Source organism: Patiria miniata, unplaced genomic scaffold, assembly GCF_015706575.1.
Source record: "Patiria miniata isolate m_02_andy unplaced genomic scaffold, ASM1570657v1 HiC_scaffold_5, whole genome shotgun sequence".
NCBI classification, from domain to species: domain Eukaryota; kingdom Metazoa; phylum Echinodermata; class Asteroidea; order Valvatida; family Asterinidae; genus Patiria; species Patiria miniata.
Genome location: NW_024037072.1, coordinates 26,339,881 through 26,363,715, shown reverse-complemented (window position 1 = coordinate 26,363,715; position 23,835 = coordinate 26,339,881). Strand labels below are relative to the sequence as shown.

The following is a 23,835-nucleotide window of genomic DNA, read 5'->3' as shown; positions in this document are numbered from 1 at the left end:
AAACAAACAAACATGTTTATTTCATGTTTATGACGCTCAGGAAAGTTGCAGCTTACACTGTAAAAGCACTACTATTTTTGCTGTATCGACGCAGAGATATCATGCGGACTTTTATGAACAATCTGAACAGCAACTTCCGAAATTGAAATTTTGGGGTTAGGTTTCTTTAAGGGGTACCCGGGTATTTTTCAATCGGGTACCCGGTTCCCATACTACCCGTAAATGCACACCCCTAGAATTGAACATCGCAGCGATTCATGAAACAGGGTACATGAATAAGCTATTCTTTACGACTGGGTTTGTGGAACAAAGGGTTAGCTGAGATAACGATAACCCTGGGGGTGGAACCCAAATAGTTTTCATGTACAAACTTTAGGAAATATACTCCAACAATAAGAACAACAGAAGGAACAGTACAGGTCCTTGTACAGTAAAACAGACTGTGTGTGCCACCAAGAGATTCTGTTGATGAGGCCACTTGGAAGCATTGACCTTTAAAGTTAATTTTCCTCCATGTGCATATTATACTGCAGTATTATCTGGTTTTCACTTCTGAGGAACATTACCAACAAATGTCAACAGAAATGGTAATACATGCAAACATGTGAACTGGATACCATGTGGATCACCTGCAAATGAATGCTGACTTTGTCCCATTTGTTCTTTTCACACTTCAAAATTTGGGGTGAACAGTGTTTGAGAGTCTGTCATAAAGCTTTTTCTTGAAAATTATACAGGGCAAGTAAAAAAAATCCGAAAACGAAAAAGGTGTGTGTTCTTCCAGCAAAACGAAAACAAATCACATTGTTTTCGTTTTTATTGAAAAAACACTGAACTTTTTTGTGATCTGTGGATAGAACCTTAAAACGGTGGTTGTGTTTAAAATTCCGTAACTTTAAAAGTACATGTCTGATTTGAATGATTCTTGTACTACAACAAAGTTTATGAATTGGGCTTTCATATCCTATATTTTGAAAGTGCTACATGCAGAACTTCACTAAACCAATAGTCCCGACATTTTTTTTTTTTTTTTTACTCGCCCTGTATTCATCTCTTGACCGATGTTTACAAAAGCTGGATTAAAGCATGGAATGGGCGACTTGAAACCATCCGGTGTTAGTAAAGACCAATCCAGAGACGATGTCAATTCTATCACGAAGGCCCCCTTCAATGGCGAAAGCATTGCGCTAGCTATTGATAAGATAATCCGTCACGGGGCAGTTGCTTTGTACAATAGAACTCACAATGTTTGCATTGAAGAGGGCCTCTTGTGTGTACAGCGATCACTTGCACGGATTCGTCTCTATACGTTTATAGAAATAGCATTTGAAATCACTGCTACTCTGTCAAGTGGAAAAGGTGAGTGTATGTGAAGGGTGTGTTCATGAATTTATCATTTTGTGAGCGAGATGGCAAAGATGCCTTCCCTGAGAAATTGGTGAGGCGAGGCCCCTTCCGATATTATTTAGTTTTGGCCTGATCTATCTTTCTGTTTGCCCAAAAATGTGTATATGTATATTTAGTAGTTACTTGAACAAATCGAGTGTGAAACATCCAATAGTCACGTACTGATGAGGAATAATAAAGAAATATCCAGTTTATTTGAGAGACTATTTGCATTGATTTTTTCAGAAATGATACTGGTATGTGTGCCGTTAGCCCCATAAATGTGGCCTATTTACTGGACTGCCTCCGTAAACATAGGCCACACATCCACATGTACAAAAACGTGTCGCACTTTGCCAAATTTTGATTTTCGCATTAAGGCTTAGTTTGTAGGGTTTTTTGCTTTAGAAGCATACACGCCCTCTTTATAGGCTAATCAGAAAGTGCTGCCTTTTTTAGATGTATATTTTTCGTGAAATTTCCAGATTCATTTTTACACATTTGCGTATCAAAATTTCAACATGAAATTTCACAAAAATTAGACATCTGAAAAAGGCAGCACTTTCTGACTAGCCTATAAAGAGGGTGAGTATGCTTCTGAAGCAAAACAATCCTACAAACTAAGCCTAAATGTGAAAATCAAAATTTGGCAAAGTGCGACACGTTTTTGTACATGTGGATGTGTGGCCTATGTTTACGGAGGCAGTCCAGTAAATAGGCCACATTTATGGGGCTAGTGTGCCGTTAGCTTCCATGCATTTCTTGTAAGATTCTGCACTTTTCAGGCAAGCAACTAAGTCGCGATGAACGAGGAGATTCCAAGTCTACAAGACTCTCTGAAGTGTGTTTCTATGTTTAAAGGGAAAATACAACATTTGCAAACATAAAAAAATACAACTACCAAATCATTTTGAAATACCTTGCTGGACTGTTAGTGAATGACAGTGTAAAGCATCCTGTAAAATCATGGCACCTGGTATACTGTCATTTTCAAGAAAAGTGGTATTTTTGTATCAATTTCCAACGCTGATCGGCCGATCAGCGTTGGAAAAAACTGGCTTTTTTTCAAATACTGGCCCCAATTGACCATCGCACTTGTTTGCAATCGATTACAAACCTATAAACGGGTACGAGCCAGCTAGACTGGTTCCCTGACCTTACAATTCCCCAATGTATGTAAACTGCTCTGTTTCTTCTTATATGGAGTCAGGGAACCAGACTACAGGAAAATGATCGTTTTTCTTGGTTTTTATAGCATTTTCGAACCCAAAACCTCAAAAAAGTCAGTGTAACTATATTTGCTATATATTTCCAACCCCCCAATTCCATCCATTTCTGAAAATTACAGCAAAAGCAAATGATGTATATTCCCTTTAATGGCATACAAGAGAAGTTAAAAGAAGGGGGAACTAGCTGATCTGCAGGAAGTTGCATGCCCGTTTCACAGAACCTAAAAACAGGGTTTGTAGGAAAACTATTACTGTAATATGTTTGGTTGCTTAATATTTTTTGTACGTGTAATGTTCTTAAACATGTAAACTGTGTATATTTAAATATTTTTACTTTGCCGTCCGTTGAGCAATAATAAAACCAGAATGAAAACAACGGGTTTGGATGAATTTGTTCTGTACACTTTATTTATATTACCCAGATATCAAGTCAACAAACAGAAAGCGTATAGTGCAGGCCGGGCTGTATTGAAATCAGAGAGGTTCAAAATGAATAAAGACCAGTGCAAATAACACATCGAACTCCATGTATGCAAGAAGTGAACAAAAACATAACTGACTTCTGCTTGCCCAGTTGACAGCCGATATTTAAGATAAAAACATCTGGCTGAATAAAAAGGAAGTCATTAACACAAAAAAAAATGACATTTTTCAAACATTATATTTTTTTGTAACTTAGCAAGCCATAGTGATATATCAGATGGTTTAGGAGGGAAAATTACCGAAATTTCAAAAAGTACACGGCAATTGTTTTGTTTAATAGCCAGGGAAAATGTTCAACAATGCTTTCTGCATACCAGTTTGACGGAGATACGAAACATTAAAACTTTGGTTGTTAATCATCTTTTACATCGTCCCTTTTTATCATCTGTCTGGCAGCTAGGCATGTAAGTGCACAGTCTCCCATAACCACACTTTTGAGAAATCGGAATGAAAATATTCTGTTATTTATTTCATATATCAATTGGGCTTGAACTTGTGAAATTAATATAAAGGAATTAAAGGAAAGCACAATTAAGTCATTTTGGACAAGATTCCTTAAAACCAATTTTGGCCTGACGTACGGCACAAGATTAACTGAGAACTGTATCAGTCCTGGAAACAAGGTATACGTCAACCTGTTCAACACAGTTATGTACCAACACAATACAATATACAGACTCATTCCATGAACACAAAACACTTGCATGCATAGAAATGTCATTATGATCCATCCCAACTCAAGCATCACCCCAACTACAGTTGGGACGATCCCAACTTATTGTTGGGTTCATCTGAACTCTAGTTGGGACTATTGCAACTACACATGGGACAGTCCCAACTATAGCTGAGGCAGTTGTTTTAGTTGGCATGCAACAATTGTTGACGTGGTGCTGGCAACTCACTGTTCCACATTCGAACCCAGGTAACCCAAAGATATTTTATGACCCAAAGTACTGAATGAAGAGGCAACGTGGCAACTGAATCATAGGCAACTTATTTATTGAAGTTTAGCCCTTTTAGGAACCTGTGTCCAGATGTGGCTCTTGAGCTGAACAAAAAACACTGAATAAAAAAAAATGATACAACCATTTAAAACATTCAATTTATTACCCACTTTTCGAACGGACAATCTATAAACCATTTTCTTGCCCTAAAAAGTATTTGTATAAAGTATCTCAGATGTCATTTACTCAAATTACACTAAAACTATAATACAATGTACAAAATATACTTCCTTTCAATGTTTCCTTTTTATGATCAAAAAAATGAAGTGTGATGATGACCCATCTACCGCAGTAAACACAAACATTCATCACCATCAGACGGGTTTTGCAATAATGTCCGCTGGTTTTTTTTGCAACAGCTGAATCTGCCTGACTCTGGTTCACGTCTTACAGCTGAGGATGGTGTTTACTTTGCTAACGTGTTCCTGGAGAGAAAAAGAGAGAAAGACAAATGCAGAATGTAAATAGCATTCCTCAAATGTGAACACTATAATGATTAACGAAAGTTACTTCTTGATTCAGAAAGTGAAATTTGTGAATGTTGAATTTTTATGTGGCTTTAAATGGTCACATGTCAGTGGCGAATCTAGGATTTTCCAAGGGGGAATGGCTGAGGCGTTGAATCCACGATTTTTTTTTGGGGGGGGGGAGGGTGTGATGAAGCAGTCCGGCAACACATAAAAAACAATCAATATTGGCAATATTGTATGGCGATATTCAGGGAACGTATGGAAATTTGGGATTTTTTTATTCATAATGTAAATAATCAACATTGGTTGGTGGGGTGGGGGACTTTAAAAAACAACAAATCATTTATGTCACTCCAATACTATCTGGCACATCATATGTAACACAAAAAGGCAGCCCCCCCCCCTCCTTCGGATGAGATGTTAAGCCAGAGGTCCCGTGTGTTGTATGAGGCCTAACGTACGTAAAAGAACCCAGTAACACTTATTGCTAAGAGAAGGGGTTTGCCCCGGTGTTTCTTGCCTCCTCGTTAGACTCCCTTGTGGAAGTCCTTAGGAGAAGAACCAACCAAGTACCAAGTACCATGTATGCCCAGAAAGAAAGCTCACACTTATCAAAGATCACCAAAGATCACACTGCGATGATTTAATGTATTTTCTTTCGAAAGAGTACGTCACAGCTCTCATCTTTCTTGCTCACCAACAGAACAACTGTTGACTTCTTTGATGTGAGACATGTGATTTTCGGTGGAAGAAATCCAACATCACAGAAGTCAATACCAGCACAAGTGCATCAGGTGTAAAAGTCTGTGGGACCTTGCTGCTTTAAGACATCAACAACAGTGCATATAAACCGCCAATTCTGAAACAGTCACAGAGCTAGTTCCATTGCACAATGTCACAGTTGTATCCTGCTGCAGTTGGTGACCACAGGCTCTGAGGCAGTTTGACCTTGATATTTTCGACCTGTTAAAAGTATTTCGACCTTGACAAAAATTGCATGTTGCTGTGTTCAGCAGGGTTTTTAGCCAAAATACCCTCAAGGGTTAGGGTTAATATTGTAATCTGATCTTTGTAAACACATCTTTGTCTTCAGAAGCCGTTGAATATTTTGTGTGTGTTTGCCCTTATTACTCTCTTTGCTTTGATGACTGAATATTTTGGAGTCATTTTCAAACATGAAGTTTTGAGCTTTGTTCTGCCCAACATGTGGGATTTTAGGACTGGGCCCAACTGCCTAAGCTTGGACTTACGCTGTAAGGCTCTTGGATCCACCGCTGAGTAAGATGAATGGAGACTGGGTCTGTTTCTGCTTCTGTTTCATCATGGCCACCGTGTTCAGGGGAGTGTCTGTAGAAGACATCTTCTTCATTGCCTGGTGGGAAAACAGCAGGGACAGAAACGGTGAAATATGAAACACACCAATAAAGTAACTCCCTGCCTAGCTTGAATTGCCTTTGAGGGTGTTTTCCTTGGAGATGCTAAAAAGCACGGAAATTTCTAAGCACCAAAAATGCCATGCTCATAAAGTTGGGCCAACGAACGATTTTCCCCATTTTTTGTTGACAGTCGATTAATTTCTCACTGGGTTCCACTATTTTTGGGAAATTTGACCGGACTACAAAGTGAAGAAATGCAAACTAGTGGTTGGTATTCTTGTACATGTGTAGAAATTTGAGGCAGAGATGTTCAAATCTAGTAAATTAAGATACCTTGAGTCCCTCCGCAACATATTAAATTCAGATGTTTTCTTTTACTGTCGCTGAACTTTTTCGCAGAGTTGTAACGACTCACTGATTTTTGTGACTTGAGTTGAGTCGAGTCATTTTAAAGAAGAGACTCGAGTCAAGTCATTAGGGCAAGGAAGGTCGAGTCGAGTCAAGTCGAGTCACAGTGTGTAGTTGAGTCAAGTCGAGTCGAGTCAAGTATTTAGCTCGAGTCAATTCGAGTCGCAAATATTTGAACACTATACAATAAATAAACACAAGAGAGAAAGTCATTTTTTGGCTTTTTTAAATTTCACATTCCGGCTACAACATGTGGTGACACCACAATTGACTCTTCATGAAAATAAAAACGGGGTGCCAGGTGATCGCCATTCAACTAATGTATGTATATGTATACATTATTTGCGAACATTCTAACATGACGAGAACAAAAACTGGCACCGGCGTAAGTCATTGCAAATATTTTTCGCAAAGTTTTGCTTTTATTTTTGGGACTCGGGTCTTCTAAGCCTTCCTCGAGTCGAGTCGAGTCATTTGCAAACAGTGACTCGAGTTGAGTCGAGTCATTTGCCCTTAGGGACTCGAGTCGAGTCGAGTCACCAAAAATTGTGACTCGAGTCGGACTCGAGTCGAAGCATTACAACTCTGAATTGGAGAGCCAATAAATATGCTGAAAATGTTGCCTGCTGCAGACAACAAATCGATATGTTTATTATTTTAAATCTGCCCTAAAGGCAAGTAATTGACTTCTTAAATGCCAGGGACTTCTGAAGACTCTGGCTATACCCATCCCATTAAAGATTCGCCCTAACCCTTCAAAATCCTTCAGAATCCACTAGCAGGTTTTGGTGGATTTACAGGATGAGTAAAGTTGAAGCACTGCTACTACAATAGGATTCAGGCAGATTCCTTACAAAAATATATATATTAGAAGTTAAAGGTTAAGCCTTTTTTTAATCGAAAACTGTAACAGATTTGTCCAAACCCACCTCGATCTCCATCTGTTTCTTGGCACGTTTGTCCGTCTTCATCTTCCCTGACCCCTTGCCATGGAAACGGTGAGACAATTGGCGGAATGCCTGGGACAGGAAGGGAGATCAATTCAAACGAAAGAAAAAAATGTTTTAAAGTGAAAGAAATCCTCCGATATGGAAGGGTCATGTTTATATGTCCCTCTCTTCTTTTTTTTAAACCTGGAATCAATTGTGTCAATCAAATGTGTCACCGCCCTATAGACCTCTATCATGCTGCCACCATTTCAGTCGTGTTCCCTGTATCTAATTATAATAACAGTACTAAATTACAATGTTTTTGTGCAAAGAGGAACCAGACTATTTTTCCTTCCAGCCTCGCTTTGGTTACGTTGATTTCAATGGGGAAAAATTAAGATGGCCGCAACATGATAATGGTCTATTAAGTCACGTCTCCAGTCTACCTACTATAAGCAACCCGCCTGGATGGAAATTATTGATCAAGGGCCATGACTTGCACATAGTGGTAGGTACAATTTTGATTTGTTTTGCCTTACCTCTTTCTGGTTGATATCCCGTCCATTGTCATCCACATATTTCAGCTGGACATCAGGTTTGTAACCTTCCTTTTCCTTGAAATCAGCCAGGGGCCCCCGGTACCGGTCGTGCTTATTGTATTTAGCATCAATATCACTAAGGAGGGAAGAAATATTGGCAAAAATCAGACAATTTGAACAAACAATTCAGGGTTTTAAGCAGATATTGCAAGTTCCTACTCAGATGCATTTGGTCATGGATAACCAATCATAACTATTAACTGAAAGCCAAAAACCACAATATTAAATTCACAAAGTTTTGTAAATACACATTCCAGTTCAACCCTTGTACACCTTGCCAAGGTTGACCAGGGTTCGACTTTAACTTTTTTCACTAGCTAGCCGGGCTACTGAAACAGACTCTAATTAGCCGCGGGCATTTTCACTATCCTGCATGTTGTTTTCCCACGGCGTGGTGTGAAACACGCTGTGGGCTTGAGCTGCTTATGTTGGTTGGTTGGTGGGTTGGTTGGTGGGTTGGTTGATGGACACTTTACTCCGCCATATATTGTATTCATACAACACAAGTATAACAGCTTTGCATTCGAAGACCGGTTTTTGCAAACACTGTTGCGCATGCATCCAATTTGCACACTTTTGCATATTAGATCGCGCCCCATTCCTTTTAGTTTTCGGTACTCTCGAGGTACTGGTACGGTTTATAACTTGTTCATAGCATATTTTACTTTTATTACATTTTTGTGTGACATGTTTATTGAATTTGTTATCTTGCTGTGTACCAGAAATCTTTTATTTATTGACGTATTTCTCTAAAGGAGTACGAAATAAATGTCTTCTTGAGTTGAATTGAAAAATTGAAAGATAGCCGTGAATTCTCTTTTCCCAAACTACATCCATGTATACATGTTTTTTTAGCACTCTCTACGGTACTTTTATGATACGTACGCAGGTATATATTACCATGAATTTCCAAAATTTGTTGAGCATTGCGATATCTCAGTCGGTAGGGTTGTGAATTTGTACTGCGAGGGATCCTCGCGGTGTTGTGGGTTCGAGTCGCCATTTTGTACCCGAATTTTTTCTTTTCTAATCTTGAGGCTTTGGTGGATTTTTTTTAAGGGAAATAAAATCCGAATTTCAGTACGTTCGAATTCATTTCTTTTTTTCTAATTTCACATTTTTTTCTCATGTTTTTAAGGGAAGTGAAGTCCAAAACGCCATAGCGTACATCCCATGCGGATGTCGCTTGGGACAAAAAAAAATTGCGGTACGGCCCGGGTGCACAGACGGTGCCGTATAGCCGTCTTCACACGTTACCCGCCTGCCGTTGGTTGTACCACTTGGTACTTGGGTTTTTTTTATAGCGGGTTTAAAAAGAAACAATGTGCATAAATGTTAAACATGTATCCTGAGGCAATCTTGTCAGGGTTTTAACATGTTTAATAAAGAAATCTAATTTTTGACTCACCAGCCAAGCTACTTAAAGGAATAGTTTGACTAGCCCGCCACTGTTTTAGCATTTGGCTAGTGGGTTACGGCTAAAGTCAAACCCTGCCCAAGGAATTTGAATCTATGCCTCCGTGAAAGAACATGAGATGGCACTTTTTGAGATCTCGAGTGGAGGGACATCTCATGAGCGCTTGCTGGTTCTGGCATGTTATGCTCGTAGTACGCACGATTAATTCCATTCTGAATCTGCACAAGCTCATGGTGTCATCACGTGAGTGTCAGGCAGCTTTAAGACTGAATTCTAATGTCCCTCCCAGAGGTCACCCACAACTGGCCTTTTTCAACCGTCGAGGGCCACTTGTGCACGGAGCCCACATCAGCCTACACCAAAGATGACACAAACGTCAACTACATGATGCGAGCTCAAATCCCATGTCTGTGAACAGTAAATTGTTTTCTCACAGACAGACAAGTAAAGATGTAAATGTCAAACCATCAGAATAAAAAAACCCCAAAAATCAACACCTTTAAAAAAGAATAAATCAACCTACTTGTAGTTCTTGTCCTCAACAGTGAAATTCTTTGCCTCCAGATCCTCCACGTTCTTAGACTTGGGCACAGCTTTGATGAATTCCTGCTCTATGTAACCCTTCTTCACGGCCAGGTTCAGGGCGCCGGCGATACCCATTTGTACCGTCGGCTCCTCCTCCAAGACGGGCCCCGCCACGTCCTGCTGAGAGGGAGAGAAATTCAGAAAAGTGACGACAGTGATGCATGTAGGAGGGAGTGGTAGGGCTGGCTGGGCATGGCTTTTGAAAAGCCTGGCAAGGCCTGGGCCTGTGGGCCTCAAATCTTTCCTAATGCCAGCTCTGAAGTACCTTACTGCAGAGCCGCTAACCGATTAACCCTAAGGATCCCCAACCAGCCAAACTCCAACATCATGGTTTGTCGGAATCTGTTCTGTCGGTAAATACTGCACTAGTAAACTGACTGCTTAAGGTGGGATTAGGCATACCACCAATAATACTAGTCCAACTATTCGTGTGCACAGTTTACCATATGGTGTTGGGATTTGCAAGGATGAGTAAGGTTCGTAGTAAATCACCCTAGGGAGCTAGGGTTAATAAAGCTAGCATTCCTTATAACTACAAATTGGCTCAATGGATTTTATGTATCCTATGTCTTCAAGCACTGCTACTAATGTGGTATTGCCACAGGACAGTGTGAACAAGACAAAGGCACACTTAAAACTTCAACTCTAAACTCTTTATTCCAAAACTCTGTCAATTGACTGATTGTGGGGAATCACCTATACTTCTTGATTTCTTCTAAATGACAGCAAGCCAGACGGATTAATTTCACGGGGCGTCTAGTACCAGCACAATCTTTAATCCAAGTAAGCATTTTGATAATAATTTGATAGGTCACTTTTGGGGCAAATGCCATGATCCTATAATATGCCTTTAAAACTTGCGTGACGTCTTAACCAAGTATGATGAAGAGATCGAGGGAGGTAAGATTCTTCACTCACCCCTGTGTAAGTGTCCTCTTCCTGCTCCAGATTGACAGTGCTCCATCCTTCTTGCCCTGCTTCATCTCCAAGATCCTCCATCTCCTGCCTCTCCCGCTCATAGTCAAGAATTTCATCCTCGTCTTCCTCCCGATTTCCTGCCAAACCTACATAAGGCCAAAAAAAAAAATAGTCGGTCTCTGGTCAGACTGATGTTCCGGAATTGATGCGGCGACGCGTTTTTTTTTTTTTTTTTTTTGGTGGCTTTTTTTTTTCAAGCTTGTATTGTACAGACAAGGTGGGTACTATTTTGCTTTTTTTTGTCCTCATTATACATTGGTGTCCTCCATAATTTGCCTTGGTGCCCTTTATCATTTGCCTTGGTGCAATTTCCCCATTCCTTGGTGCTCCTTGGTACAAAAATTTGAGGAGGCGCGGCTGTTGTAGCTTCCGTGTTAATTTGAAGAAAAAAAAAAGGTTGACGCGCATGATTAAAATCGACGCGCACGCTGACCAGAGACCAAGTATTTTTTTTGTTGGCCTAAGAAATAGCATTGACAATATGTGACCCTCCAGCACAAAACCAGTCGGAAATTGCATGGCCGTATTTTGAGACACAGCCTATACTACACTGGAACCGGGTACCTGAGTACCGGACCACTGATGCCAGGAACTGGTTCCAGATTATGGGATCGGGTACCCGTAACCAACTTTACAAATCACTTCGAAACTTCACAGACAATGAAAAAGAAACTTTTTAATGCCATTTGTGGGAATTTTCAAAATGCAAACCGGGCTTCATGGAAAACCAAATCATATTTCGATTTTTGTGCATTTTTACATGCAACAGATAATGCTCACAAAAGTTGTAGTTTATTCTCTTTCTTAATACCTACAAACCCTCATTTCGACCTCTGCCCGGCTCTGTCTCATTTTGCCAGAACACCTCACAAATACGAAGCAATTTGGAAAAGGGTCAACTGCAAATTAGCTCTGGGTTTTTATTGCAATGCATTTTCACCATGTAGTTGACTTGTTGCCAAAACATGTTTGGCTTAAGATAACCACAGCCACAAGCAAAAAAAACCCAGAACAATTAAAAACTGATCCAGTGCCTAAAGCAACAAGTGATGAGCTCACCATATGTAGGGATCTCCCCCAGAGTGCGGCAGAACTCGGACGTAGAATTCAGCGTGATGTTGATTCCCTTGCTCGCTCCTGACGACGAGCCGATGAGAGGCAAAGCTATTGAGGGCGCTGTTGATTCCGCATCCATGGGCTCCTGTTGGATCTTGGCCACCTCCTCGGCGATCTGGAACAGCATTGCATCGTTTGTATTCAGATATGAAAACAGTTATAATTTGTAACGATTGTGATCCGCCCTACCCAAAAAATTCTTATACTATTCATGTACACCCATACTGAAATTTGTATCCTTGTGGAGACATTTCTTTGTTCTCGTGTACTAAAGTTTTCGAGTTTGAAAGTGTAGTTTCAAAATGCTCTTATTTGAACCAGAATTAATTTCCTTGGCTGAAATTCGGACTTAATATCCCTTTTCTAAAACTTTTTGGACCCACCTTGGAAATTCCTAGTTTTTGAGTAAAATCCATATACAGTCGAATCTCGTTAGTACAAACTCTGTTAATACAAAATTCCGGTTATAACAAACATAAAGCCTTTGTCCCGACTGTGCATTTATGTGCACAATGAATGGGACCGATGTTCCTCTTAATACAAAATTCTGATATAACAATTTGGCTAGGTCCGAACGAGTTTGTATTAACGAGACTTGACTGTATCTATTTTGTGAAAATCTTGTGGAGACGTATTTATCTATAGAAATTGCCCTGTGGAGACATACACAATCTTTTGTTCACTATTGTGTGCATGTCTCCAGAGGGCACGGTGAATCAGATCAGCAGGGTTATTGTCGAGTCCTCACAAGTCAATCACAAGTCAGTCAGTCACAAGTTCTTTGTCATTGTTATCCTCTGTCACTTTTGACATTTCTTGTGAATGCCAAACTGAGTTTTGAGGCTGCTGTCTTGTCAGTCTGGTTTCCCACCTTCTCTTCCACTTTGGCCTGCGTTTTGCTCTTTTTCTGCTTCAGTTTGCGAGCCTTGGAAAGCACCATCTGGAGTTCTTGTTCAGCCTCGTCTTCAATGGGTGGCCCGCTGTATAAGTCATCTTCTTCGTCTGGTCCCATGATATCAGCTGAACAAATGTGCATATCAATTTCTTGGTCAAACTCAGTTTGTTTTTTACTGTTTGGTTTGCTCAAACTTACATACATACTGACATTAGGCCAAAAAAAGTCTCCGGTTTCTGGTATGGAGCTTGCCCAAAAAGTGGTGCGGCGATGCGTTTTTTTTGGGTTTTTTTTAACGTTTTTTTCCTTCAAATGTCTGATTGACTGCAAATGGTGCCCGACTAAACTTAGTGCAAATATATGGGAGTCCAGAGAGGCCACATAAAGCTTATTCTCAATCGTAACCCCGTCCAAAACACGTTAAAATTGTGCAGCAGCAGGATTCCAGTCAAACCAGTGAGTTTGGTGGTTTGGGACATCATCATGGAAAAAAAAAACTTTTTCATTTTGCCAACTCGCATGGCTATGGCGACGTGCGCGCATACCAGAAACCGTAGACTTTTTTGGGGGGCCTTACATTTCCTTTTTTAAAACTTGGAAATAAATAAATCAAAGCACAGGATATTGAGGTATTACTAAATGATTGTTTATGACTTGCTGTTCACAAAGAGACATTTGATGATACAACTTTACCCTTTTCACATTTCGTGAGCGAAAATTGTTCAAGATGAAATAAAAAAATGTCACTACTTACACTGTTCTACATCTGGTAGATCCAGATCCATATCCATTGGCTGTTGGTCTCCATCTAGCCCCTCCACTGATGGTGCCTCCCCATTGTCTGTAATGGAATCTTCCGCCGGACGTCGTCTCATTCTTCCTCTATGGTTACATACATTTTGAACATTAACAGTGAAATATATCACAAAAGTTTGATTGTTGTGATCTGATCCCATGAAATGAGTAAAAAGGACAATTGTTCATCCTTTTAGTTTTTTTCAAATGCAGTATTAGTGCATTATTTTCATATTTCTCTGTTTGACATCTTAATTAGATGATCGGGTTCAAACCGATCACCTATTGATGTTGCAACAATTAATCTTATTTCTTTGTTGTTGTTTTTCTTGACGATAATTCTCCGCGAGTTTTCTTCCTAACGCAAGTACATGAACTTTGAGACCAACAGCAACTTTGGTCTGAAGATGTGCATATTTCTGTGCCTCAGGCAATATAATAATATGCTTCCCGGGCACAAAACCATTTGACCCTTACTTCCGGTGTTAATGGAAGTGCAATGAGAATTGAATATAACTTGAAAACAGAAGCAAATGTTCAGTGAGGAATGCCAAACGCAAAAATCGATATGATGACGTCATCACCAGAGGCCCTAGCGGCATGTCAGAGATAGTTAAACCTCTTTGATTTTTAAAAACCATTAATCAAAGTTTTACCAAATTGCCCCCAGAGTAGGGAGAATTCGAAACTGATCAGTTTCTTTTATTTATTCAAATCCATCATTTCGTCGGTCGCACCACGAAGTCACGTATTGTGTGCACAAAGTCCATAGACGATACGTCACTTCGCGGTGCACCCAACAATTTGATCTGCGTCAAATGACTATATTCTTATCATAGATAATGATATCAGGAACAGTATGTGATCTTGGGAGACAAAATGCTGTGACATCATCAAATCGGAAGTTAGGCGTCATTAACACATGGATACATTTATACATAAATTGTAATTTTTATGTGTTCCAAAGTTTTTTTTCACTTCATGATTATGTATCCTCTCTGAACTAAATCAATGATTTATTTGCACATTTTAACTGATGACGTTATCAAACCCGAAATAGCGTGTAGGTGAAAATTTATGCTTAAATATATATCAAACGCAAAAAGGACACTGGAAAGGCTGAATTTTGTAATTGTTTTGTTCTTCTGTTTTGGCATGAAAATATTCACAACTCAACTGGGAAATGTCCACGAAACGAAACTTTGACGTTTTTTTCACGGTTTAGTGAAGCTTCTCAGGTGGTCTTTGTGGAGTGTTTTTCTTGAAGGATACGCAAATGAGGAAACCAACCTTGAACCGTGGTCATCGGAGGCATCAGCATCGTCTGGTGTCAGGTCGTCTACGGTGAACTTCTTCTTGATCTTGCGTTTGAATTTCTTCTTCTTGGGTTTCTTGAAGGCTTCCATCTCGGCCGGTGTGTAGTACTCGCTGGCCAGGGTGGGTGCCTTGAAGTCCAGACTGACCTGTGTGCAATCGGATGTGAATGGTTTGCATGCTGCAGTCAGTGATATTATTATTATTATTATTAATCATTTCTGGTAATGAAACCAAGGATTCCTCAAAAGTGCCCTAGGCACTGTAGCTCGCAAGCCTGAAGAAACCTGTGGAGAGAAGACAATGAGAAGAAGTTACAGTTTTAGAGGTGGGAGGAAAAGCCCAGAAGAATATTCTGGGGAAAACCCACGGAATCAGGCAGGGGCTGAAAACCCAATCCACATATTAGCCCAGGCGGGATTCGAACCCGGGTCACAGCGGTGGAAGGCGAGGAAAGTACCGCTACGCCAACCTGACTCCCTGAGTACGATTGTGGCAGTGTCGCAGTCCTTCACAAGTCTGTCACAAGTCCTTAAGTCACAAGTCAAGTCACGAGCTGTTCAAGTGACAAAAGCATTCCTTTCTTGTTGGTCATCCCTGTTACTTGTGATTTGACTTGTGAAAGGACTTGGGATTTACTTTGGACCAGATTTGAAAAAGGGATTTGTGATGTACTCGACTACAATACTGATTTTGTGTGGTTTTTTTTAACATTTCAGTTTATCTAAGCTTCTTTTCCAGGGGTGTGAGTGACCACTGATAAAAATAGCTGAAAACAGCTGAAAAAGGTTTAAAAAAGCTGAACTTTGGAAATCTCCTATACTTTTGTACACAGCAAGTGATGGAAAAAAGTTGAAATTCAAAACCCAAAAAGCTGAAATAAGCTTTAAAGCTGAGATTTCACTCCCCTGTTTTCGGAAGCCAACAAACTCACAAATGTGTTTGTTCTGAAAGAACCGGTAGTGGGAATGTTGTCAACATTTCAGACAGTATGCTATCGCTGTCCTTAAGATCAAATTCCTCAGGCCATTTTCTTGGCCAGTATTTGCATGTCACAGTTCAATGTTAAAAATTTTTTTTTTGATTTTCAGATTTACTGATATTTGTAATATTTGACATGTCTACTAAATATATTTTAAGGAAACAATATAAAGATTGCATAATAAAAGTGTTTTTAAGGAAAAACAATTAGACTTTATTTTGTAATATTTTTTTCAGCATTGCACTTTTTTTTACATGGCGATAAATGTGAACTTTAAACACCCATAACTTGTCAATGGAATGTCCAATTGAAGTGCAACAAACAGTATTGTGAAGAGCATTTTCTTTTCTTTCCTAAAACCCAAAATCCCTCCTTTGGACCTCTGTCTGCCCAGTTCGATCTCATTTTGCCAGAAAGCCTCACAACTATGGTGAAATGGAGGCTTATTCTGACAGCACATCCAGAAACAGGAATGTCATGGGTCGGGGAGTCAGGTTGGTGTAGCGGTACTTTCCTCTCCTTCCACCGCTGTGACCTGGGTTCGATTCCCACCTGGGCCATTATGTGATTTAGGTTTTCAGTCCCTGCCTGATTCCGTGGGTTTTCCACAGAATATTCTTCTGTGGTTTTCAACCCACATCTAAAACTGTAAGTTCTTCACATTGTCTTCTTCTCTTTACTGGGCCCCATGGGAGATCGGTGGATTACACTGAATGGGCTACCCAGTTAAAATAAGAATTAAAGGGAAAATACAACATTTGCAAACATCAAAAAATAAAACTACCAAATCATTTTGAAATACCTTGCTGGACTGTTAGTGAATGACAGTGTAAAGCATCCTGTAAAATCATGGCACCTGGTATACTGTCATTTTCAAGAAAAGTGGTATTTTTGTATCAATTTCCAATGCTGGTCGGCCGACCAGCGTTGGAAAAAACTGGCTTTTTTAAAATACTGGCCCCAATTGACCATCGCACTTATTTGCAATCGATTACACACCTATGAACGGGTACAAGCCAGCTAGACTGGTTCCCTGACCTTACAATTCCCCAATGTATGCAAACTGCTCTGTTTCTTCTTATATGGAGTCAGGGAACCAGACTACAGGAAAATGATTGTTTTTCTTGGTTTTTATAGCATTTTCGAACCCAAAACCTAAAAAAAGTCAGTGTAACTATATTTTCTATATATTTCCAACCCCCCAATTCCATCCATTTCTGAAAATTACAGCAAAGGCAAATGATGTATATTCCCTTTAAATAAATGAATAACTAAATGGACAGGATACAATAGAATAATAATACTACTAATAATAAACCGAATAAGCCACCAGCCTCACCGCTTGAGCTTGGAGGTTTGCTCGTATTCTCTCCAGACATTTTTCTTCATCATCGTAAGATGCCGAGTCACCGAGCCTGAAGGATTCTATCTTAGCTCCCTCGATCTCTTCATCATATTTGGTTAAGACGTCACGCGGTTTCATCTGTAACAAACCAAATAGAAAAGGTACAAACGGTTTGCCAATCAAAATAATCGTGGACTCAAAACAGTCATTGGGAGAATGTTTTCCCCACTTCCTAATAGGGGTTCTTTTATGTCCTTATAGTGGGGTGCTGTGGTCCAATGGCTACGGTGTTCGACGTGTGTGCCGTGTGCCGTGGTACATGGGTTCGATTCCTGAATGTGGGAACATGGTGGTTGTGCTTTTGAGCAAGGCACTTTACCATTATTGCTTCGTCCTTCGGATGGGACGTAAAGCCGTAGGTTCAGGGTGTTAAAGAACCCAGTAACACTTATCGCTAAGAGAAGGGGTTTGCGCTGGTGTTTCTTGCAGTGGCTGCAATATGCGCCGCGGCACCTTGTAAACCCTTATAAAGGTGCTACATAATGGGTCTCATATTTCTCATGTACTTCATTCACCTGTCTCTAATAATAGACATAATTTCCAGTGCTTTGAGTACCTAGTTGTTGGTAGATACGTGCGCTATATAAGACTCTGGTATTATTATTATTATGTTTTCAAAAAAAAAGAAGATACAAGACTGCACAGAGTAAAGTATTATATCTGACCAGCGTGGTCCAATGGATATAGTGTCTGAACCATTTGTTTGAACCCTGACAAGGTTCATGGTGCTTGTGTTCTCAGGCAAGACACTCTACTATGATTGTCTCTCCCAGGAGTACATATGAGTACTCATGAAGGTACAGAACAGACTGTGCTGATCTTGAACAAGCTGCATAGAACTGATCTCATAGATTGACAAAAAGCTGGTAATCGTCACGAATTTGAAACATTTGTATAAAGCACAATAAAATCACATACAATCCCATATTCATCGATGGTGTCTCCCTCGTAGGGCCGGTAGTCTTTCTTCTTCTTCCTGAGTTCTACATTCTTAGCCGCCTTCTCATCATCCAGGATGTTGACATTCATCAACTCGTCTTCATCCTCTCCCAAGACATCTGCAACACATGACAAATGATGTACTACCTTTAAGACTGGCTTATTTGTGATTGACCATGGTTTATTTGCAATAACTTGATTACAATCATGTACAGTTCCAACTGCCAGATTTGAACTGACAATTTTTAAGCACCACTTTTTCGTGACAAAACACAATGGGAAGAATGAAAAAGTCAAAAGGTAAAAATATCTTGACGAGGACAGGGCTCACCTGCATCTTTGAGGGTCAGGATGACATTTTTGCCTTCCTTGAAAGAGCCGACTGAGTGCAAGACCTTCAAGTCACGGATGTGTTTGGAGGAATACGCCTGCAAGGTAAAGAGTGTCAAAGTTCTGTATTATATAATGGCAGAAAAATACGAACAGTGCAACAACGTTGTATCTCGCACATACCGATGTCCATTGACTTTGTGTATCCGGGTTATTTTAAGCATGGTATGACCTTTAGACAATGAAAGCTCACGTTTCACATACATGACGTCACATGCCATTTTAGGAGATACATCCTTGTTGCACGGACATGACGATATATTCACTTGAGAGTCAAGTTTGAAGGATGTTTCCCAATTCCACTTCAATGTGCGAACTGATTCTACCGCTTGTTTGGGTGCTGTTTCAAAAACTCTAAAATACTTGGACATGAGTGCTGTTAGAACAGTAAGTAATTTCTTTTTCCCAGAAGGAAATGACTGTGAAATAAGTACTGGCTTGTTCCCTGTTCCAGTGGAGAACACTTCTGTAAACTGGTACTTTCAAGTTTGAAATGGAACTGGAAAATTTCAAAATTTTAGATGCTCTCTTACAGTGTCCTTTCTAACATAAAGACATAATTCTGCAAAACTTCTGCAGAGTTCTGATAAACTTGTGGTACACCCTGAACCCCTTCTAAATCACATGAAATTTCCGGTGCCCCAAGCCCGGGGATGCCTCAGATGGGCCTGAAATGTAGAGCACCCTACCCAAGTTATGATGGTACATATGTTTAAACCCCGCTGGGAATCACAGAACTTGTGTTTCTTGGGCAAGACACTTTACAACAACTGTCCTCTACCAGGGGTATTAATGGTAGCAGTGATGGTAGAGAACAGATTGCCCTGATAATAACTGAATTCATGGCCCGATAGACTAGGGTAATAATTGTGCAGTGCTTAGTTACATTTGCATACATGTAAGCACCAAATTATTACTATGATAATTAGGCCGAGTAAAAAAAAAAATTAGTTTCTCGTCCGGGGTTTTTGAAAAAAGGGAGGAAGCGGGGCTTTTTATTTTTTATTTTTTATTTTTTTCAAGATGACCGCCTTTTCAAAATTTCCTGCAACCGTTGGTGTTCCACTGTTCAAAGACACTTTTAAAGATGAAAGACAAGTTGGACAAGAGAACTGAACATATTTACAGTGTCATTTAGAGTTGTATTGGTATTGGTATTTATTTTCCGATGAATTTGTAGACTTTTTCGGTGTTTTTCTACCACATTTTTCAAAAATAAAAAATAATAACAAAATCCAGGCGGCCTCCAAAAAGGAAGCGGGCAGGGACGAGAAACTTGTTTTTTTTTTTACTTCGCCTTATCAATGTTACTATTATGTACTGTGACCAAAATTTGACCTACCTCATCCTTCTTGGGAGCGAACTCATTCTCCACCAGTGTGCCAATGCCAAACTCCTCATCCATCTCTTCCAACATCTTGGCTCGCTTGGCAGCCATGTCTCGCTCCAGTTGGTTCTTCCTACTACGCTCCACCCAGGCCGTTACATCGTCAAGGTCCTCCTCTTGCTGTGCTATCTTCTTGACTTTCCTGGGAGAAAAGGGTGGACACATTTTAACTCCGTCTTAAGACACAAGAACATGGTTTGTTTGTGACTTGTTTTAGGCCTGGTTGAAATTTAAATAGTGGTAGGAATTAAATCCGGATATTTTTAAAATTTGGTTGGAATTCCACAATTTGGTTTTGGTTTTGGAAACAGTGTTTTTGAAACCAACCTTGAAAAAAATTAGGTCTTCCATTTTCTTGCGACAAAGGCTAAAATAAAAAACAACTGAACATTCCCCAATTTGCTCCACGGTCTCTAATTGTCTCTAATTGAAGATGCAATGGCTTTGAGTAGATTCAAAATGAACACAAGGTGTGCGAACTTCGTGATTTACCCCTTGCGAACAAGTGCGCGTACACTGTGTGTCCTGTCCACTGAGCTCTCGAAAGTGTTTGCTAACAGAGCCCTTACCCACACCAGAATCATGTCACATAACACACCATCCAAACCTAAACAAACTGATGCTATTGCTGACTCAGCATAGCTCAATTCCAATCAAGTCCAGCCTCATCAAGTCGATCCGATTTAATCCATTGCAATCAACCTGCAGTCTAATCTGACTCAGTCAACCCAACGTTACTCAACCAATCACCCCATTGCATCCCTAACACCCCCATTGCACTGCAAGTCTTACTGGAGTTTCTGGTTGATCTTGCGTTTCTCCTTGATGAGGGCCAGCTTGGCTTTGATCTCCTCAGCCTTTCTCTTCTCCCCGAGGTTGACGGCTGGCTTGTGGACATCCTCCCCCTCTTTCTTCGCTCCATCCCCGCCTTCCGCTGTCGGCTGGCTTGCGTTCCCGTCCACCTTCAAAGGGGGCAGGCCGAGCTTGGCTCGGATTTTACTAGTAAAAAGAAATTCAACAAATCTTTATCAAAATCACTGGCACTATGCACTATGCACATTGGATTGCACAGTGGAGTGCTGTGGCCTCGTGGTTATAAGGGCACTGGATTCGTGGTCTGTGGGTAAAGCTGCGGGTTGTGGGTTCGAGTCCAGCCGGGGTCATGGTGCGTGTGCCCTTGAGCAAGGCACTTTGTCACTCATTGCTTCTCTCCACCCAGGAGTAAATGGGTACCTGTGAAGGCAGAGATGGTTATTGTGATTGAATAAGCTTGCTTGTGCCTAACAGGCTGCATCGAGCTGTATACTCCCCAGGGAGCTGAGATGGTACTTGGAATGTTTAATTGGCCCAATGATCAGGGGTAATAATAATACTGTAAGCGCTGTGATTTAGTTTACTAATAAGAGCGTTCTTAAATGCCGATAAATTATTATTATTATTGGATTAACTCTAACAGTGTGCAAGTGTAATGTACACCTATGTATTAGTCCAAGTGCCAATCTCTACAGTGCTCGTGATGATACAAATTTGCCCATTACAAAAATTTGCCCAATTTTGAGGTGTAGAAGACACTGCTTTCTTGTAAGAAGCTTACTTTACTCCCACTTGCTAAAAGAAATAGCAAGTATCTTACACCTTTCATGTCATTCATAGTATCCACTTGTACTAAAAGGGCACTGTAAGGGTTGAAGATTCCTTTAAATAATCAAAGAGGTTATTGAAATCAATTACTGACAAATTCCTTTGCAATAGTTTTGCTTGCCTTGTTGTTTACCTGAGCAGCACAGTCTAGAGGCAGGTGTCATTTACAAGTTGGCTAAAAGTGCAAATGTAACCTAACAAATGTCTTTGTTCAAGTCCCTCTAACAGCGCACTGTTAACTCTAACAGTGCACAATGCATGTACATGTGTGAGTGATGTCATGATATGAACCAGCCAGCCGACCCTGGCAAGCTCGGTGGTTGAGTGTAAGACGTCTGCACTAGTAAGTAGGAGGTCGTAGGTTCGAGTCTCACCTGATTGATTTTTTCTCACTATCACTCAGGACAACATTGAGTAAACAGTGTTCATTAAAAAAAAATACGTCAGTGGAGGGCAACCCCATAGTGAATTAACATCACCCCGATGCAAATTCCATCTCTTTAATGTCTTTGTCATGGCAATTTTTAAGTTTTATACTAGAACATGTTTTAAGGAAAAAATCTCGACTTACTTTGTTTCTGCTATGCTGAGAGACTCAACATAACCGCTGCCAGTTTTCTCACTAATGGGTTCTTGGTCTTTCTCAACTTTTACACTGCCACCTGATAACAAAATATTGAAGCAAGAATTTAAAACTGGGATGTACAATGTACATGTAGGATGCGTTGCCAGAATGTTGCACAACACAAGTGATAAAACATGATCATTACATACTAGGCTACATGTACACTGAATTCACTCCTCCACCTTTTTAAGTCAGCCTGGGTAAAATTAAAGTACAGGGTAGGCCTACCGGTACATAAATTTACATATCGAAAATATAGTGCCTATAAAATTAACTGCATCAGTCAGTCAGTGAGTGAAATTCGAAATGGATACTGAAACAAAATTCATGACCAATAATATCATGTATAGCGAGACATCGGGGTCGTACCACAATTCCTTTTTAACCGAAAATGTTCAGGGGAAATGTGGAGAAATTTACAAGAGAAACCTCTAGAGTCTATAGAAGATCATTTTGTGAAATGTATACTGAGGCTGAACATTTTGTGACAGGAGAGTTTGGAGGTCGGAAAAAAATTCAGTTCTGGAAGTTATTTCAATATCAGACAGAACTCACCACTTGCTCCAGCTGATGATGGAGCAATCTTCTTTTTTGATTCCCCGTCGATTTCTTCCTTCACCAATTGAAACACCTCGTCCACAAAAGTGTCCGGTACGGGGCCAGCACGGCCACCGTCCTCACTTGGACTGGAGCTTCTGTCCCGTTTGTCATGCCTGTGCTTCTTTTTCCTGTCGTGTCTGTCCCGTTTGTCGGCCTCTCCGATGTCGTCCCTCGGTGACCGTGATCGGTGCCGGTGTTTGTGCCGTTTTTTCTCGCGGTGCTCTTTGCGCTCATCTGCGTCGCGATCCTTGTCGCGTTTGTGCTTGTGTCGTTTTTCGTCCCTGTCGCGATCCTTGTGCTTCTTGGACGAGCCCATGCCTTTCCTACTTAGTTCAGATTTTGAATAATTGGTTCACACTTCGATTCATACTATATTCATGCTATAAGAAGTATAAAAGGAGAGGATTTACCGGATTCTATCCCAGACGCAACGTTACGTTGCATGCAGAACACACTCGTTTTTTTCACGTTTGCTTTCAGGGTGACCGTAAGGACATGGCCAAATTCTGCTAAATGCACTTCGAAAATCTGTCAGATTTATCAAAATCTGCCAAATTCCCCAGAATTACTCAAAATATACTATAAACACTTAAAATCACATGCAGATGTTGTAGTATTGCCTTAATTAAGTTTCAAATTACATTATAAACAATATATAAGTCACATAAATATGTTACGAAATTGCATCGCTTTCAGGCAAAACGTGCCTGCGTCACGATCAAAGTCCGGTTCCCAGTAAACCTCAGCACCACTAGCTAACCTGTCCCATTTATGCAAGGGTATGTTTGAAAAGATTGAAGCTTTTTGTTAAACAAATGTACCATTTTTTTTAATTTGCTATGTTTTTCTGTCAAATAACCATTTTGCAGAATTCTGCCAGAA

At 40.2% G+C, this 23,835-nt stretch overlaps 1 protein-coding gene across 2 annotated transcripts; it reads right to left on the bottom strand.

The window, feature by feature from the left end:
- Positions 1-2,995: 2,995 nt before the first annotated feature.
- Positions 2,996-23,445, bottom strand: LOC119740858 (U4/U6.U5 tri-snRNP-associated protein 1-like). Of its 2 annotated transcripts, none has more exons than XM_038216311.1 (17): positions 22,909-23,445; positions 22,300-22,390; positions 20,880-21,086; positions 20,043-20,229; positions 18,642-18,738; positions 18,290-18,429; positions 17,306-17,449; positions 14,961-15,133; positions 13,630-13,757; positions 12,852-13,000; positions 11,924-12,095; positions 10,805-10,950; positions 9,825-10,006; positions 7,825-7,960; positions 7,286-7,375; positions 5,823-5,944; positions 2,996-4,527 (listed from the first exon to the last, which is right to left on the bottom strand). In XM_038216311.1, exons 1-17 carry the CDS (start codon positions 23,267-23,269, stop codon positions 4,509-4,511), a joined length of 2,544 nt encoding a protein of 847 aa, XP_038072239.1. In that variant the 5' UTR covers positions 23,270-23,445; the 3' UTR covers positions 2,996-4,508. The 2 variants fall into 2 exon arrangements, with proteins under 2 accessions (XP_038072239.1, XP_038072240.1); XM_038216312.1 differs by having other exon boundaries at positions 9,825-10,003.
- Positions 23,446-23,835: the final 390 nt, after the last annotated feature.

Bases quoted from the DNA above. Each gene is read 5' to 3' on its own strand.
- LOC119740858 (XM_038216311.1), bottom strand. From the start codon at position 23,269: ATGGGCTCGTCCAAGAAGCACAAGGATCGCGACAGGGACGAAAAACGA. The intron at 17,450-18,289 runs GTATGTGATTTT...GGTTTGTTACAG, and splicing joins CCATCGATGAATATGGGATT to ATGAAACCGCGTGACGTCTT. The intron at 13,758-14,960 runs GTTGGTTTCCTC...ATGTAACCATAG, and splicing joins TCCGATGACCACGGTTCAAG to AGGAAGAATGAGACGACGTC.